The following is an 18536-nucleotide window of genomic DNA, read 5'->3' as shown; positions in this document are numbered from 1 at the left end:
TCTTTGGTTTTGAAGGAGCAAAAATGCAGACTTTTTGTACAGTGCTGCAGGGCATATTATAGTGAGACATTAATATAGCTATTTTATAATGCTTTAATGCTGAATGTATTAATGTTAAATCTGGAACTGTAATAAATGAATGCTATAATGCGGTCTACCTTAATGGTAAAGATTGCCATTTAAAAGATTTGTCATTCTGATTTCAGAAAGTATTACTAATACAACAAATACAATCCTTGAATTACGTTCAGCTATATATTTTATTATATTGATTAAGTCTGAGTTTGGCACAATGCATTATTAAGTTCCATACTGAAATCCTAATCCAGAAGAGTTCTGAGATCTGTGAACTCAATTTATCCAGTAAGACATTTTGCTTATCTGGGGAAAAAATAATAATAAAAAAGAAAATATATCAAGACCTATTTCAACTATTCATGAAAAATATACATAGCCATGAACTAAAACCTTAACAATTCCTGATATACTCTTTCACTTCCAGCAGAACTAAAAAAAAAAGTACTCTATTTAAACTTGAAAACAGAGGAAAGCCTACCCTGTACATCAGTCATTATTATTGTTTTGCAACTACTTGTACAAGAACACAAGATGAATAGTTTCAGTAAGTACTAAGATGTTCCCTCTTGAAGTCATGAGATTACACTTGGTTTAAAAACAGACAGTTGTGTCAGATTACATATCTGTCATTGAAAGAGTCTCTTGTTTTAGTGGTGTTCTGATCTAAATTGCTTTCATTGCTATGACTCTGAAGAAGTAATTTTTAGCTTGAAAACGTCCTTCAACAGGAAGGTGGTGAAACCACTGAAAGATATAATCAGTGGAGATTTTAGGATATCTTTAACTGGAGATTATTGACAAGAAGCAAATTTTGAATATAGTGAACTACAACATCGGGGATCTGACTACATGAATTTACATTTCTCTTACAGCCCTATAGAGCCATTCACTAACTTTACCCTTGATAGAAGCAGTAAGAATTACACCGTTCATATTTCAGACCTAGTTCTTTTTATAATGTTTACACTGTTCTTCATTCCAACACAAACTGAGAAACACTTGAACTGCTCAGTCAAAAACAAAACAAAACAAAACAAAACAAAACAAAAAAAACAAGCTTATTCCACTTTTACCTAGGAAGAAAAGTAGCTATTATTTCTGGCAAAGTCATAAATTCAAGGACATGTTATTATTTGATCATGCAAGTAAATGGTTTTTCTGCACCTAGGAAAAAAGAGACAAAATCTTGATTAAGTCCTTTAGATCTAATATATTTCAAAAGTGCTTAGCTACTTAAGTGCCATGTCCTCTGGGCATATAAAATCAATAACATATTGGGATATTGATATTTCATTCTTCATTTATTTTATGATTTCCTTGTACTTCAAAAGGAAAGCGTTACATTGCTAGATGTTAACATCACAAAAATGCTAAGCACTACAGAGCACTACTTGACCAAAACAAATGCAGAAGCTCAAGAGAACTTAAAGATCTTGTCTGCTAAGTGAATAACAGCAGAATGGGCAGGACAACAGGCATTAGCTGACTATGAAAATCTTATTTTAAGGACTTTTCATCAAAGATTTCCAGTGTTGGGGATTGTAGTGGACACCAGGTTGAACATGACTCAGCAATGAGCACTTGATGCTAAAAAGGCTGACGGTATTCTTGCCTACACTACGTTGCCAGCAAGTCAGAATAGGTGATCCATCCCTGCTACACAGCATTGGTGAGGATGCACCTGGAATATTGTATTCAGTTCTGGGCTCCCCAGTACAGGAGAGACATGGAGCTGCTGGAAAGTCCAATAAAGGGCCACAAAGATGAGGAATGGAATGCAGCATGTATCTTCTGAAGGAAGGATGAGACAGTTGGGATTATTCAGCCTGGAGAAGAGAAGGCTCAGGGGCAATCTCATCAATGTCTATAAATATCTGAAAGTAGTATACAAAAAGGATGGAGCCAGATTTTTTTCAGTGGTTCCCACTGACAGGAATAGACATTCTGGGCACAAAATGGAACACAGGAGGTTTCAGCTGAATATCACAAAACATTTCTTTACTGGCATTTTTCTGAGCACTGGCACACATTCCCCAAAGACTGTGAACTTCTTGAAGATCTTCAAAAAATGCCTGGACAAAAGATGCTGGTACTGGGCAACCTCCTCTAGGTGGCCCTGCTTTAGCAGGAGAATTGGATCTGATCAACTCCAGAGGTAGCTCCCAGACTTCGGCATTCTGTGATAATGTGCACTGATAAAAGATCCTGAGCTCCATTTTAAATTTCCTTCTGCATGTCAGTCTCTGTTGAACCCAACACTGCACAGTCCCCCAGAGAGTAGAAAATAAAAGGCACGATTTCTGGACAAATGGTTGGAGGTTTATGATGAGATCAGTGGTGAATAATCTTTCTCTCTTTACAGTGCACATCCTCTGATAGATGTGCAAAAAGTATACCAAGAAGCATATTTACATTTTGATTTCTGGCACTGACATGCCCTACAGCATAGGACACCTTAGCATACAAAAAGGCTCCGGGAGCTAATAGCCAGATTCAAATCCAAAGTAAGTTATGCATTAGGCTGCTTCGGTGAGAAAAGCTGTGGGGCTTTTTGCATTACACTGTGACAGTCACCAGAAATTTTCCAGAGGCATGTGCTTCAGAGAACTTACGAAAATTAACATGGAAGGTTTAGAATAAGCTATTTCTCATCTTGTTCTCATACTAGATTAATGTTGACTTTGGGGAACTGCCAGGAATTTCTAGCATTCATTTTCTGCATAATCCTGAACTCTTTGTCCTGCAGATCTTTTTCCTCATGCTGATTAACTAGCCACATTTGTACTGATAAATCTCTCATCTCTCTTCATGGTCCAGTCCTCCACTTGTACTAGAATTAGATGAATGCCAGTATACTTCCTTTTCCTCAAACCTTTATTTCTAATGGAAAAAAGAAATCTATGTTATAGACTGGAAGCCAAGAGTTTGTCTAGCTAAGATTGTAATACAAGCTACTGTGGTCGTAGCATCCACCAGCTGCTCTAAAGATGTGCCTATGGTGTAGTCCTGTCATACTGTCAGAAAAGGTTTCAGAAAATGAGAGCTACTTTGTGAACTGTTGTGCACACTCCACTGTAGTAGGACACCAGACATTTGTCAGGGTAGAGCCTGAAAGCAAGAAAGTGGATATGAGGTGAAGTGCGATGTCAAAAACTAGAGGTTTCAATTCATTTCCATCCTTAAGTTAGTATTACTGGCAAGCACTGCTATGCAGGTTGCTGAAAACTTGAAAGCAAGAATGAATTCAAGTAAATATTCAATATTATTCACATACTTATGTCTATATCTAATGTATATATATTTTGTCTAGAAACACATATATATATTAAATATACATGTCGTTTTGCATAAAACAGGGAAAATTGTATAACAGAGTATTTGTGTATGTTTCTGTTTTAGAGATAGGTTTAATAAATAATATAGTAACAGCAAACTCAAAGAGTTTCTAAAAGAGAATGTCATAAGGGCAATTCCTAAATCTGGTTGCACTTTTATTCTTCCAAAACTGGTAGGGGGTGTTGATATCTAGTGCCTGAGCCACTAGAGTGGCTACTGCTATCAAAACAAGGTGAATAGACAGAAAAGGAGTGATTCATCAATCCAATGGACTGATTATCATAATGCAGCATGGCACTGTCAAAAATCTCACTTGCAAGAAGTTCTATGAAAGTGTGCTAATCATAAAGGCAGCCTTACGCTGCCTTTAAATAAAATTCCAAATCAAAGTTTTTGTCAGCATGGATGAAAGTATAACTTGTAAAAAAAAAAAAAAAAAAGCAAAAAAAAAAAACCAAACAAACAAACATAAAGCCAACTAAACCCTAAGTTTCAGTAATAATAAATTATCATATTTATAAAATACCAGTTTTTAAATTAAAAGAATATTGGGGCAGTAACCAGAGAGTGCAAGTCTACTTATGTGAGTAAAAACAATGTAGTAATTCCAGAATTGTATTAAAAATAACAGGTATTACATATTTTTAATGTGAGGGAACTTTTTCCATATTTATTCTGAATAAGGGACATCCACAAGGCTTAGCGGGTCAGTGGTATTAAATGTATTATGGTATTATGCAGGTCAAAGTGACTATGATGAATGTCTATCTTTACAGGAAGCAATCAGTAAGTAATTAAGAGTAAATTATGGGTCACATTAAAGCTAACCTTTGTATATACTTCAATTTTTCACTGAAGTTCCATCTCTCTACTTGTCAGTAGAAAGTTGATGTAATTTTAGACCCTCATTAATCTTTAAATGTTGTTCTTTTTTTTAGCAGAAATTATGTTCTTTTCTCAGTTATGATATCAGCAACAATACTTACTCTCCACACACTGACCAATATTTATATGACTGGTAAAAGAAGAAATGAGCAAGTCCTATATAATACTAGTATGATAGCAGAAGGAAAGCAGAAGACTGGAAACACTGCAGAAACAGAAACATCAAAAAGGGTCTATAACTAACAATATATTTTCTTTTTGGTAGGCTTTTCAGAGTAACTCATCTATTCATAAGAATCTATTAATAGTACAGTAGAAGAATTTCAACACACAATGAAACCAAAATGATTAATGAAGAGCTTATTGTTGTATTTACTCAGATAGGATTTTGCTGTATTCATAACAATGTGGTAGCACACTTAGAACTGTGACATGTCATAGAATCATAGAATCACAAAATCCTTAGTGTTGGATGAGACCTCTGAAGGCCATCTAGTCCAACTCCCCTAAAGTGCCTGAAAGTCTTCAGGGATAGGGCGTCAACTACATCCCTGGGCAACCTGTTCCAGTACCTCACAACCCTCACTGTAAATTTTTTTTCCTTATACCTAAACTAAATCTACCCTCTTTAAGCTTGAAACCATTTCCCCTTGTTCTATCACCACAGACCCTGCTAAAGAGTCTGTCCCCTTCTTTCCTGTAGCTCTCTTTTAGAAATTGAAAAGCTGCTATTAGATCACCTCACAGACTTCTCTTCTCCAGGCTGAATCACTATAGATCTCTCTCCCCTGCTCTCACAGGGGAAGTGTTCCATCCTTTGGACCATTTTTGTGGCCCTCCTCTGGATGTGCTCCAACAGGTCTGTGTCTCTCCTGTACTGAGGACTCCACATCTGGATGTAGTACTCCAGGTGAGGCTTCAGCAGCACAGAGTAGAGGGACAGGATCACCTCCCTCAACCTGCTGGCCATGCCTCTTTTGATGCAGCCCAGGATATGGTCAGCTTTCTGGGCTGTGAAAGCACATTGCTGGATTATGTCTAGCTTCCCATCCACCAGTACCCCCTGGTCTTTTTTTGGCAGAGATGCTCTCAATCTTTTCATCCCCCAGCTTGTATTGGTAATGGAGGTTGCCTCAACCCAGGTGCGAAATTATTGCATTTGGATTTGTTGAACCTCATGAGGTTCACCTGGGACCACTGCTCAAGCCTGTCTAGGTCCCTCTGGATGGCATCCCATTCCCCTGGTGTGTCAACCAAACCCCACAGCATGGTGTCATCAGAAAACTTGCTGAGGATGCACTCGACCTCACTGTCAACATAATTGATAAAGATATTTAAGAGCATCAGCCCCAGCATCAGCCCCTGGGGGACACCACTCATCACCAATCTCCATCCAGACACTGAGCCATTGATTACCACTCTCTGGACTCAATCCTCCAGCCAGTTCTTATCCACTGAATAGTCCACCTATGAAATCCATATCTTTCCAATCTGGAGAGAAGGATGTTGTGGGCTACTGTGTCAAAGGCCTTACTGGAGTTGAGACAGATGACATCAGTGGTTCTGCCCTTGTCCACTGATGCGGTGAATGTCATAAGCTTACTACTCTTAATTAAAAAAAAAACAAATACATTCAGGATAGAAACAGGCTGCAGATTTCAGTCTATGTCATTAACCATGCTTACCACAGTAATATGCAAAGAACTACTCACAAATATTATAGAATGATGTAACTGTAGGGATTGGAAAGGATATCTAGGGATTATCAAGTCCAGCTGTATGCTGCTAAAGCGGGTTCCCTCCAGTAGGCTATATAGTAAAGTGTCCAGGCAGCTTTTGAATACCACCAGAGAAGGAGACTCCACAACCTCTCTGGGCAGCCTGTTCCAACACTCTGTCAGAGTAAAGAAGTTTTTCCCTCATGTTTGTATGGAACTTCCTACGTTCTACTTGGTGCCCACTGCCCCCTTGTTCTGTCACTGGGCAATGTTGAAAAGAACTTCACTCCATCCACCTGACTCCTATCCGTTAGATATTTGTAAGCATTGATAAGATCCCCTCTCAATCTTTTCTCCTGAAAAGCCTCAGGTCTCTCATCCTTTCCTCATAAAGGAGATTCTCCAGGTCTCTAATCATCTTTGCTTCCCTCCACTGGGCTCTCTTCAGTAGTTGCCTGTCTTTCTTGAACTGAAGAACCCAGAACTGGATGCAGTACTCCAGACATGGACTAAAGCAGAGTAGAGGGGGAGGATCACCACCCTCAACCTGCTGGCCACACTCTTTTTAATGCACCCCAGGATAGCATTAACCTTTTTAGCCATGAGGGCACATTGCTGGTTCACGGTCAAGCTGTTGTTCACTAGGACACCCAGGTCCTTCTCTGCAGAGCTTCTTTCCAGTAGGTCAACCCCTAACCTGTACTAATGCATCGTATTATTTTTCCCCATGTGCTCAAATATTCACTGTAAAAATCATTACAAAAACAAAATGTGTATAGTGAAAACTGAAAATCAAACATAGGCATGAGAATAAATAATTTGATGGCAGCAAATATTTTTTCATTAGGCAGTCATATGTTTATTTCCTGGAATTAAGCAGGTAGAGGTAAATTAATTGGGGAAAAATGAATGGAAAAGGATAAAAGTAGTAGGTGAGGTGGTTGGAAGAAGACAATGGTAGAAACAAATATATTTTGACAAAGCAGGAATGCGGACACACAGAAATAGGTAGAAGATGAAACTAAACAAGATCAGGATGATGGCATTCCACTGTGGCTACAGTGTTACAATATTATCTGAATCGACAAAGTTTCTTGCTTAATTCAATTTCTTGGCTATATCTAGTAACTAGGATGATTTCAGTTTATCCAGTCATTAGTGGAGAGAGCTGCAGTCTTAGTGCAGGTGTCTGCAATTTGAGGTGCTTCATAAGCTGCCAGAGTAGCCCTTTGGGACGTGGTCAGGTGTTGCCAATGGATTCTCTACAGCTATCCTTTTTTCAGAAATGTCAGCATCTGCTCTGGGATGAGAGTAACTGCTCCCTAGGTTACAGCAGCTCTAGCTAAATCCTCACTGTGGGCAATACAGATCAAGTGTACAGTTTAGGTGTAGACCTATCTAGTGTAATCACTAAACTAGCATGGGTATCAACAGAGTAAGGAAGAAGAACCATATAGGTTCCAGTAATGCATGCTATGGCAATTCAAGACCCCAGGCAACAAGAATACTATTACAATCTACTTTCTATAGTAATTTAGATAAACAGCACTGAAATTTTAAGATAACTTTAAATTACAGATACCTTGAAAATGAAAATTGTAGGAGGCAAGAACTATTTTCAGTCTTTCAGGCTTTCTTCGGTTCACATGCATAACATTCAGTAAACTTAGTCCAAATGCTTTTGTCTCCCTATAATCTCAATCATTTTACTTAGTTTTAAGAATCAAATTAAATGCTCCCAAAACAAGTTATTAGACAACATTTTACGCAGTACCACTATCCACCACCATTCCCCAGTGTAACTGGCTTAACATTTGCTTTCAGTATTAATAACTTATCATTTGCACTTCCTGCAGATTTTCATTTTCTTGTTTGAAACAGACATAGTAAGCCACAAAAACAAAAAGTTTCTTTGTCAAGCCCTCTAAATGTCTACTCTCATGCCTTATCGCCCCTTCTAATGCAACCACAGTTAAACACTTCATCTGAAAAATTAGTCAGATAGAAAGATGTATGTTCAAACTACGTAATTCACAATGAGGGATGCTAATTCAATTTAGAGAACTGAAATATATTGAATATATGTACTGTAGTATCCTCTATATTCATTCACCATGGTATCCAGAAGCAAGTGAACTGTTCATTCCCAGTAACTCAGAGACAAAAGTTGCTGATATTATTGATAAAGGTTTGTGTTTTTGAAAGGTGCTTTATGAAGAACTTGAAGATAAACTTTCCATCCTGAAAAAAAATGATATTCCTGCAAGATTAATCCTGTCCTCTGACTGGTAACTAAAATAACATCTAAATTTTAAATTAGTATGCAATTTGCAATGCATAATTCATATTTTAAAATGTACTTGTATTTCAAAATTTTTCAACTTATTGATGCTGTACCTCATAATGGTTTTACTCCTCTTCTGCTATAAAGTATGGTCTCAAATTTAACATTGGCTTAAACATTACTTAAAATTATCCCCAAATAAGATTATCATAGACTGCACACAGATTTTTTTATAAGTTACCGATCCACTTCTCTATAATGATTTTTAAAATGCGCAAATCCCTGTGGTTTGATTAATTACTGACCCCAGATCTATATATCCATACGTTGTACATGGCTATCTCCCCTTTCTTCCCATATGTTCCTTTGCATGCTGTGCCACACACAGTTTGCATTTACAGCTGTTTTTGCAACTGCCCCACATTCTTGGGGGAAAAAAAAACAAACAGCAATAACAAAAAGCAAGTGAACTCATACATTACTTGCATTTTTTTGTCAGCACATTGGAGGGAAAAATATATATTAGATGAAAAAACATACACATAAATACTCAAAGATGTAGCTGAGAGACGTGAGTGACGTGAAAACGTGGTATAAAACATATGAGAGCAAGAGATAGATTGGAATTGGAAGATTGTAGGTAGTCCAAAAAATGAACACATTTCAGTGTAAAGTAAGAGACTGACCTCATTTAAATGATTAAAAGAAGATTTTGTATTGACATACAATATGTCACAAAGAATTGCATAAGACAAAAAGCAGTGTTCTTCACATTATCCTACCACATCTTTTTTTTCCTGCCCCCTAGACTGACTTACTTAAATCACACCATGTCTCTGAAGTGTGGACCTTAGAGGACTTATTCTAAGAATTACACTTTTATATCTTTTATTTATTGTCTGATCTGTTATTTCACAAAGCAATTTCATATTCTCTTGAGGAGGGACAAACATCAATATTTTGTGGAGTCTCACAGTGCCAGACAAATGCATTTTACAATGTTCCCCCCCCCCCCCCAGAAAAAGTGTGGTTTTTCGTTTTCATTCTTAGAGTGAGAATGAGATGAGGTTTAGGAATCACAAGCAAAGTCCAAAAGTCACTTATGACTTGAGACATCCCTGAATAGTGCATTTTCTTTATTAGCTCTAGACAATGTCTTGCTATATACTCTTATGTTCATGGTTCCCGTTCATTGAGCCTAGATCCTTGTGTCCTGTGAATAGAATGTGGCATTTTTTAGACAAATCCATTCTAGGAAGTAGCCACTTACTGGCAGAGTATTTCAACTCTTAACATTTTGGTATCTAAACTCATTTTGTTCTTACTGTCTGTGCCTGGGTATCCCTATAAATAAGAGATAACAATGTTTTTATATATGAAAAGAGAAGATATTAAAGAATGGTGCACTTGGTGCATTAGATATAAATGAAATGCAGTGAAAAACATTACTCATCTTTTGGCTACATTATACATAATTGCTAATTATGCAGAGATAGACATTTTCTTATAAAATAAAACAGATGGAATACCTTGCTACAAGTAAAATATTCAAAGGCACAAATTAAAATAATCTTAACTGTATAAAAGGAATACATGAAATTACATAAAATCTGTATTCTATTATAGCTTATTCATTCAGACATGGTTTATTAGACTGTCTTAAGATAGTGGACATAAAGGTTTGCAGTAGCAGAAGAAAAACAAATACATGCAATACTCCAAAAGTAATGCCTCATATTTATTTCCATGGAAGCTACAACCAATAAATGTTCAGCAAGTGTTGATTAATGTCAATGAGCACTATTTGTTCCATATATAGGAATTCAGTGACACACCTTTGCTTCACACACACTTTTATGCCAGGCACCAATTTAGCAGCTGAGGGGTAGTCTGACATCTGTTGCACAACAAAAAAGGGTAACAGAATATTGTCAGGAAGGTTCAACCTCAACTGACATACCACCACCATTTGCCTCTGATATCATGGGCCAACATAATAAAATAAGAGGCATTACATTCAGTGCAGCCTTCATACATAGAAAATCAAGGATGAATGAACATATACAGGTAACTTCTCTTGCACAAACATACACAGGCACAACTGCCTATGCCAAGGGATGGAACACCTCCCCCATAGGGAGGCTGAGAGAGAGGGGGCTATTAAGCCCAGAGAAGAGAAGGCAAAAAAGATATGTGAGTGGCCTGTCAGTATCTAAAGGGAGGCTATAAGAAAGAAGTGAACAGACTCCTCAGCAGGACCTGTGGTGATAGACCAAGGGGAAATGGTTTCTAACTAATAAAGAGGAGACTTCTAAGCTCAGTATAAGGAAGAGGTTTTTTGTTTGTTTGTTCTACAATAAGGGTAGTGAAGCACTGGAACAGGTTGCCTAGAGAAGTGGCAGAAACTCCATCCCTGGGGACATTCAGGGCCAGGATGAGCAACCTAATATAGCTGTAGGTGCCTCTGCTCATTGCAGGGGAGTTGGACTAGATGACCTTTAGAGGTCCATTCCAACTCAAACATTTGTATGATTCTATGATTTTTCATACGGCTAGATCTTAAAAAGCATGAGTTATTTCAATGAATAGTATTGAAGACAGACTATATGAAAAAGACAGGTGAAACAGAACTGAAATTTAGTATCATATGTATGATTAACATAGTATGGCTATACCATGAATATGGCAAGACAAATGATTTCAGATAAGAAATTAAGGATTTTGCTTGATATTCTGGATATATTTCAACTTTTTTTTTTTTTTTTTACATAAATTCTTATGATCCAGATGGTTAGTGGATAAAAGTTAACTAAGTACACCATTGCACACCACAAGATTCTATTTTTTGCTTTAGTTATCATTTGTAAGCTTGTGAAATCAGGATGTAGCTTTGGTGAAATCTCTGCAAATTCCATTTCAGCTACATATAAATGTGGGAGTGTTGGCATATATAAATTGAAAATTACCTCAGACACTGAAATGGATGCCTAACCAATCTACCAAAAAAACCAACCAAACCCTGCAAACCAGCCAAAACAAAACAAAACAAACAAACAAAAAAAAAACACCTTTGTGTTCAATGCAGATATTTTCTTAAGATTTTTTTTTCCTCATAGTTAGAATAATACCAGTATTTAAAACCATGAAGAAAGGTAGGAGTTCTACATTTATTATCACAAGGTTTTTCCTTCCCACCCCCCTCCCTCAGACTTTCTGCTGATTTCCCTATTATTAAAACTGTTGCTGATGCATAGTTGTCCATTTTACTCAAGATTTAAAGATGCTGCTATGATTAGGTGAAAAAATGATGACCTTGATCTAGTGATCTGCAACATTACATCGTGAGCTTAAAAGATGGTTACTCAAGTGGAACGAATGTGACCTAAGTAGGTTACTGAAGCAGATACCAAGGAGAATACCTCCATAAAGAAAGAATTATACAAAAACAGAGCAACAGTCGCTGCTGTTCTTTTTAGTTTGACTCTAAGAAATGCCTTTAAGCGCTCAAATAAATGACTTGACTATAATAATTCTTACGATTTCAATGAATGTATGTATATTAAAATATAAGGATTTCTGAGAAAGTGACATGAAAAAATATCAGAAAACCTTCGGGAACATTCAGTTATTCAGTATGATAACTGTCAATATCATTGATGAAGATATTAAAGGGCACCAGTCCCAGTACTGACCCCCAAGGGACATCACTTATTGCTGATCTCCATCCGGACACTGAGCCACTGACCACAACTCTCTGGGTATGAGCCTGCAAATAGTACCTCATCCATCAAAGACTCCATCCATCAAACCCATGTATTTTCTATTTGGAGAGAAGGATGTTGCAAAGGCCTTACTGAAATCCAGATGGATGACATCAGTGTCATCCCTTGTCCATGGATGTAGTCATGGTATCATAGAAGGCCAGTAGGTTGGTCAGGGAGGACTTGTCTCTGATGAAGTCATGCTAGTTGTCCTCTATCACCTCCCTGCCTTCTATGTACCTCAGCACAGCTTTCAGGAGGATCTGCTCCATGATTTTCCCCAGCACAGAGGTGAGGCTGACATGTCGATAACTTCTTGGGTCATCCTTTCTGCTCTTCTCAAAAATGGATACTATATTGCCACCAGGGACTTTACCTGACTGCTATGACTTTTCAAAGATTAGTGAGAGTGGCTCAGTGACCACATCAGCCAATTCCCTCCGGACTCTGAGATACAAGTATGCTAGACTACCTTCGCTCATCAACAGAAGCATGAGAGTTATCATGTGGGAGTACATTGGATAAAGATACTAATATATGTAAGTGTATTCTTCCATGGTCTACGTATTTCCATGTATTTATCACAGTAATAAGGAATGCCTCTCAAAAGCAAAATAAGGCAATATCTGAAATACTGCTTCAGCAAGGTAATTAATATTTCAGATTCATTTTCTGTGCTATGTCGCTAACATCTGCTAATTTACAACAGGGACAACTAATCTTAAATTTAGTGTTCCTATGCTCCCTTACATAAGCTACAGTTACAAAATACAAGATTCTTACTCTTCCAGAGCATACTTTTGAATAGGCAACTTAATGCAAGTGTTAAAAGACCAATTCTGTAAGGACACTTAAACATGTGGATGTAGCACTTGCGGACATAGTAAAAAAAAAAAAAAAAGAAAAAACAGAATGGCTTCAGTAATCTTGTTCCCCATCTGATCCCAAGGGGTCAGTGCCAGCCCTTGGCAAGACCTATGTATGTGTGAGGGGACAGAGTGCCACCTGCTGGAGCCAGGCTGGGTGTGGATGACCCGGCCTGTGGTGACAGCTGCAGGATCCAGTGGGGTCTCAGCATCAGCTCCTGGAGCAGGTAGGATTCATAGAATCATAGAAACTTAGAATCATTTAGTTGGAAAATAACTCTAAGATCATAGGGTCCAACCATTAACCTAGCCTTGTATATCACTAAACATGTTCCTAAGGACTACATCTTCATGTCTTTTAAATATTTCCAGAGATGATGGCTAAGCTGCTTCCCTGGGGAGCCTGTTCCAACCCTTCACAACCCTTTCAGTGAATAAATATTTCCTATCTAATATCAAACCTAGAATATTTTCTCCATATTTCTATGTACATGAAATGTGTAATGAATACTGTTTTATGTCTGTGATGACAAAGTGGTTTGTAGTAAATTCCAAACCTGAATGGTACACTTTTTCTTTCCTTTTTTTTCCCTCCACCTTTTAATTTTTTTTTTTTTTAAATGAATTCCCTGTAATCCAAACATGAAGGAGATAGATTTTTCAAGTTACAAGCATCTCAGGCACACATCTTAAAAAGACCAAGAATAATGAAATAAGAGGAAAACCTAGATGCTTTCATCATTTCTGCCTTAATTTTCAGTATTTCCAGTAGACTCCTAAAAGATTAAGAATGTCAATAGGTTGGACAATATCTCTTTCAGTATTTAAAACATACCTATATGAGAATGAAAAATTTACAATTAAAATAAATGAGGTTCAAGGAAAGTATGCTATGAGAACTCTAAATAAACGTGATAAAAAAAACAATAATAGAAGAGAGGAAAAAAACATTTTAGAAGTTCGCCAGAGAAAAATACATAACTTACATGAAGTTGATCTAATAAATATTATATATAGGAAATAGACCAGAGTTGATAAAACGTATTTGTAAAGAAAAAGGATTATTACAAGCGTCTGAGAGCTATTACAGAAAAAGGAAAAATATGCAACACAGAAAGTTAAGCAGAAATGACTGAAGACCTCAAAATATCACATTTCAAAAGCTCAACTTTTTCATACTGGTGTAGTGAAAGCAATGATCTTCCTAAGCAGCCCTAAATAATCATGAAAAAACCTCTGAGGTTGTTTTATATAGACTGATGATGCACTTCATATAATACCAAAGTTATTTTCCTGATAGATTTTATATTTAATTACAAGACTAATGAAAAAATACATATTTAATAATCAGTAAATGAACTTGGTCCTCTGTTAATGAGATGTTATATTTTGCTGGAAGAGGTTTTTGCTCAAGTAATTTTTCTTCTCTCCTTGTATTTATTTAAAAACTATGATTCAGTAAATAATAAACTAACCTAGGAATTCGATTCCCGAACATTTGTTTTTCAAAGAATACTCCTTTTTCTTTAGTATTTACAGGTTGGAATACTTCAACAGAGATTGATCCGTATTCTGTCATCAGCATAACACTGCTGAATTGTTTATACAAATCTCTTCTTGCTGTCTAAGTATATTTCTCCTATCGTAATTTTAAACTGTAGTTTCTAAGATAGATTGTAAAGATTGTGTTCTACCACATAGTTTTTGTTCTGTGTTTGGGATTCCAAGACCAATGTAAAAAAAAATCAGTGTTTTTTCATTCTCAGAAATTGGTAAACATCACTTCAAGCATTTACCCATTTATTTCAGTCTAACACCCTCCTTTTTATGTGCATCTAAACATATTTTGTCTACTACTAGGTGATTAAATCCTGCTAATTCAAGTTACAGAAGTTAATGTGACTAAATGGACGCGTAAGGGGAACAGAGTATTATCAGAAGCATGTACCTGGAATCACACTTTCCTCTCATTCTATTAATACAACCACATAATCTGTTTCTTTGTTTCTTATTCATTCAATTTAAAAGACACATATAAGTAAACAAAAGTGGGTGGAAAGACATTTAAATGAGGTCCTCAGAAGTTAAGTAATTAAAATTATGAAATGATCTAACCTTGCTCCATTTCATTCTATCCAGTTAGTATTATGCTACATTAACTTCTCATGTCAGGCATCATTCCAGTCACTGTCTGCTGGAGTTTAATTATCACTTATTTTATGGAAAGGAGAATAATTATAGAAGAGATTGCAAAACAAACTTGCTTTAGCATGGTAGGCTACTTTTATGTAGTGGGCCACATAACCTTGAAATACTTTCACAATACCAACTGTTACCCACTGCTTTATATACAAGCTCTTAAACTGATAATTTGCTTAGCTCATCTCCATCTTACACATAACATTTCATATCTGCCATAACGTCAAAAGGCATTTAAAAATACACAATTGTGAGTAACAGTAATCCATGTCAGCATTTCTTTGGAGAAATTCGTGGAGGAAATGTTTATGAGTAAAGATCATCAGCATCATCTCATGACCTGAAGACTGAAGTGCACTTTAATAATTCATGATAGTTCTTCAAAACATGTGACCAGTACTCATTTCCTGAACTAATTTGATAATCAGGTCTCACAGTGTCCAAGATTTAGTCCTGGCTATGGCAGCATCACATGGGATGAACAAAACAGATGCAAGCCAATGCCACATGGCTGCAAAGTTACTAGGAAGACATTACATAAGCTGTGTACCCTCCTTCTGTGCAGACACACTTCGTTCTATCAGGCCCCTTCTCAAAGCAGTTTTTATCTGTTGTAAATGTATATAAGCCCTAGTACTTTTGTTTTACATTCAAGTTCATACTGACAGAGGGCTGAACATCTGTTGCATTGCTTTCTCACCTCAAGCTACAGAAACAAAGTCATGCCTGATCTGAATCTGCAAAATGGACTAATTCTTCAACGGATGCTACACTTCTGCAGTATTCATAGATATTTCTGTATTTGATTTATTATATGAACCAGAATAAGACTTTGACATTAAGCTGAAAGAAAAACAGCCGCACCTAAACAACGTTTACAAGCATTCCCTGTATCAGAACATTTAAGGTGTTTAGGACTAATGGCTATGAACAAGAGAAAAACTGTGTTTCAAGGAGTTTTATGATCTGAAAGCGCACCTAACATTTAGCTGAACAAACATAAGTGTTAAAGGGTTAAAAACAATCTGCAGCTGTATTAAGAATATACAACTACTGTTTTTCTTCCCTTAACAGTTTCCTACTCTCTCAACATTATTTTTTCCATACAGGCACATAGAACTCTCCCAATACTGTGACTTCATGGGTAAAAGTTACAATATTCTTTTGCAGATAATATTGGTAATACTATGCAGCAAAACATACAAATCTGTGTTTATGGTTAGTTCTTGAAGTTGAAGGCCTAATTTTGTTGTACACTTTTTGAAGAACATTCTTTTATATTAGAACTCTGGCTTCTTAAAGCATATTCTTCAGTTTGAATATTGATAAAAACTATAGGATACTGTGGAATCATTAAGGAATTTCAAGACAAACTAATAAGAAAAACCTTCCCAAGAATACAGGCTTATTAGACAGGCAACTCTTATCTGAAGATATTTTACTTCAGTAAATAAATCAGTGGACTAGCCTTCTTAATCATAATTGCTATGCACAAAAAATAATGACAAAATATTACATAGAATTTCTATTGTTTCTTACTTTCTTTAAAGCAATTAGTGGTATAATTCAACCCCTCCTCAGATACTAAGAAAGTGGGAACCTAGTTAAAACTAATTGTCTTGTGTTTTTCTATAAGGCTTTAGGGAGGCTAACCCTTAAATGAGCCCAGAGGAGGTGGACCTTGGGTCCATCCCTTGTGGTCAAGTGGGAAGCACAGGTAAATTGTTTGCACCTGTACTTCCTAGATCAGCCACTCTCTTCACTGGGTGTTTGATCATCAGTTCAGGCTATGACCTAACAGTTACTCCACAGGCCTAAGGAATTAGAAGGAAACAAAATTAGGACAGCTGACTTGAAGTAGCTAAGGGGATATTCCATACTACATGACAACATGTGGAAGGAGTTTTGAAGGGGGTGGGAGTTCATGTTGCTCTCATCAGCTGCTCGGGAGGCTAGCTGGACATTGATTGGCAGGTAGTGAAAAATTGCTTGTGCATCACTTGTTATATACATTCATATACATACATATGTATAATTATCGCAATTATAATCCTTTTCTCTATTTTAGCAAATAGTTTTACCTCAACCCATGAGCTTTACTTTGGTTTTTTTTTTTTTTTTTTATTCTCTCCCCCACACAGCAGAAATGAAACAGAATTTCTAAAAAGCTAAAAAACTAAGGTAAATGAACATCACTATAGATACTTTGTTTAAATTCTTGGAAATCACAGTAATTTTGAACAAAGAATGAACTCAAAACTCAGTGTCACTTCTCTAACAACATTACATTTTTCTTTAAATATGGGTCTTAATTGGACCAAAAGTATTGGCAGCAGCTCCTGACTTGGAGCTTGGCAGCAATTCCACATTGACTTATGTGTGCACACCCTCCACCCTAATCTTAGAATAGAAAGTTATTTCACTATTTTCTAACAAAGTAAATACAAAATATGACTTTTATAAGGTAACAAATATCTTTTAATACCTTTGTTGTTATCCATTCCTCCAACAGCATAAAGAGTCCCAACTGTAGATTTTCTAGGTTTAGTTCTTGGACTTTGCATGAGAGTTCTTCTCTCTGGTAAAAGGTGATATTTCATGGCTTCCAGAATAAGTTTCTGGCATTCTAGATCATCCTTAAAAAGTGCATGGTTTTCTAGGTCAGCCAGGATCTGTGAATGACATGATAATTTATCAAAAATGCCTAGATCACAAAACTGATGTCATAGGTTTATCATTTCAGTATAGAACATAGTCTTTTGTAGGATTTTATTTTTTTCTTGAAGGAAGAGAAACAAGCTGAGGTTATTCCACCACCCCTTAAGACTACAATCTGTCTCTTACTGAAAACACTCAAGGAAATAAAATATTCTTCAGTAGGCTTCAGCCTCCAGGAGCTGTAGGTTTCCAACATAACACTGAGAAGATGAGAAGGCATCTCTCTGTAATCATCCTGAACATGCAGTCACGCAAGATTACCATGTAACACCATTATGCGGTATTTTGTAATACATCCTTTACTACTAACAAAATAAAATAATAACTACAAACACAGAAACAAAACTTGATTGTGCAAATTTTGGATTTATAGATTTTCTGTGTTATTGGCAAAATTAAGGATTAATAATCCAGATAATGGAGCAGAACACACGGTATGTGCAGGACAACTTGGAGATCAGGCCCAGTCACTATGGGTTCATGAAAGGCAGGTCCTGCTTGACCACCCTGATCTCCTTCTATGATTGAGTGACCCACCTGGTGGATGAGGGAAAGGCTGTTGACGTAGTCTACCTAGACTTCAGCAAAGCCTTCAACACTGTCTCCCACAGTATTCTCCTGGAGAAGCTGGCAGCCCACGGCTTGGACAGCTACTCTTTGCTCGCTAAAGAACTGGCTGGAGGACCAAGCC

At 36.7% G+C, this 18536-nt stretch overlaps 1 protein-coding gene across 2 annotated transcripts in view; it reads right to left on the bottom strand.

Moving 5' to 3' along the window:
* KLHL1 (kelch like family member 1) overlaps positions 1 to 18536 on the bottom strand; it is a 204962-nt gene that overhangs the window by 35628 nt on the left and 150798 nt on the right. For both annotated transcript variants that reach the window (XM_021417641.1, XM_021417643.1), the window contains exon 6: positions 17613 to 17799. In XM_021417641.1, coding sequence (XP_021273316.1) covers positions 17613 to 17799 — 187 coding nt within the window. The remainder of the gene's footprint in view (positions 1 to 17612; positions 17800 to 18536) is intronic.

Source organism: Numida meleagris, chromosome 1 (assembly GCF_002078875.1).
Source record: "Numida meleagris isolate 19003 breed g44 Domestic line chromosome 1, NumMel1.0, whole genome shotgun sequence".
Taxonomy (NCBI): domain Eukaryota; kingdom Metazoa; phylum Chordata; class Aves; order Galliformes; family Numididae; genus Numida; species Numida meleagris.
This window is presented reverse-complemented; position numbering and strand designations above follow the sequence as displayed.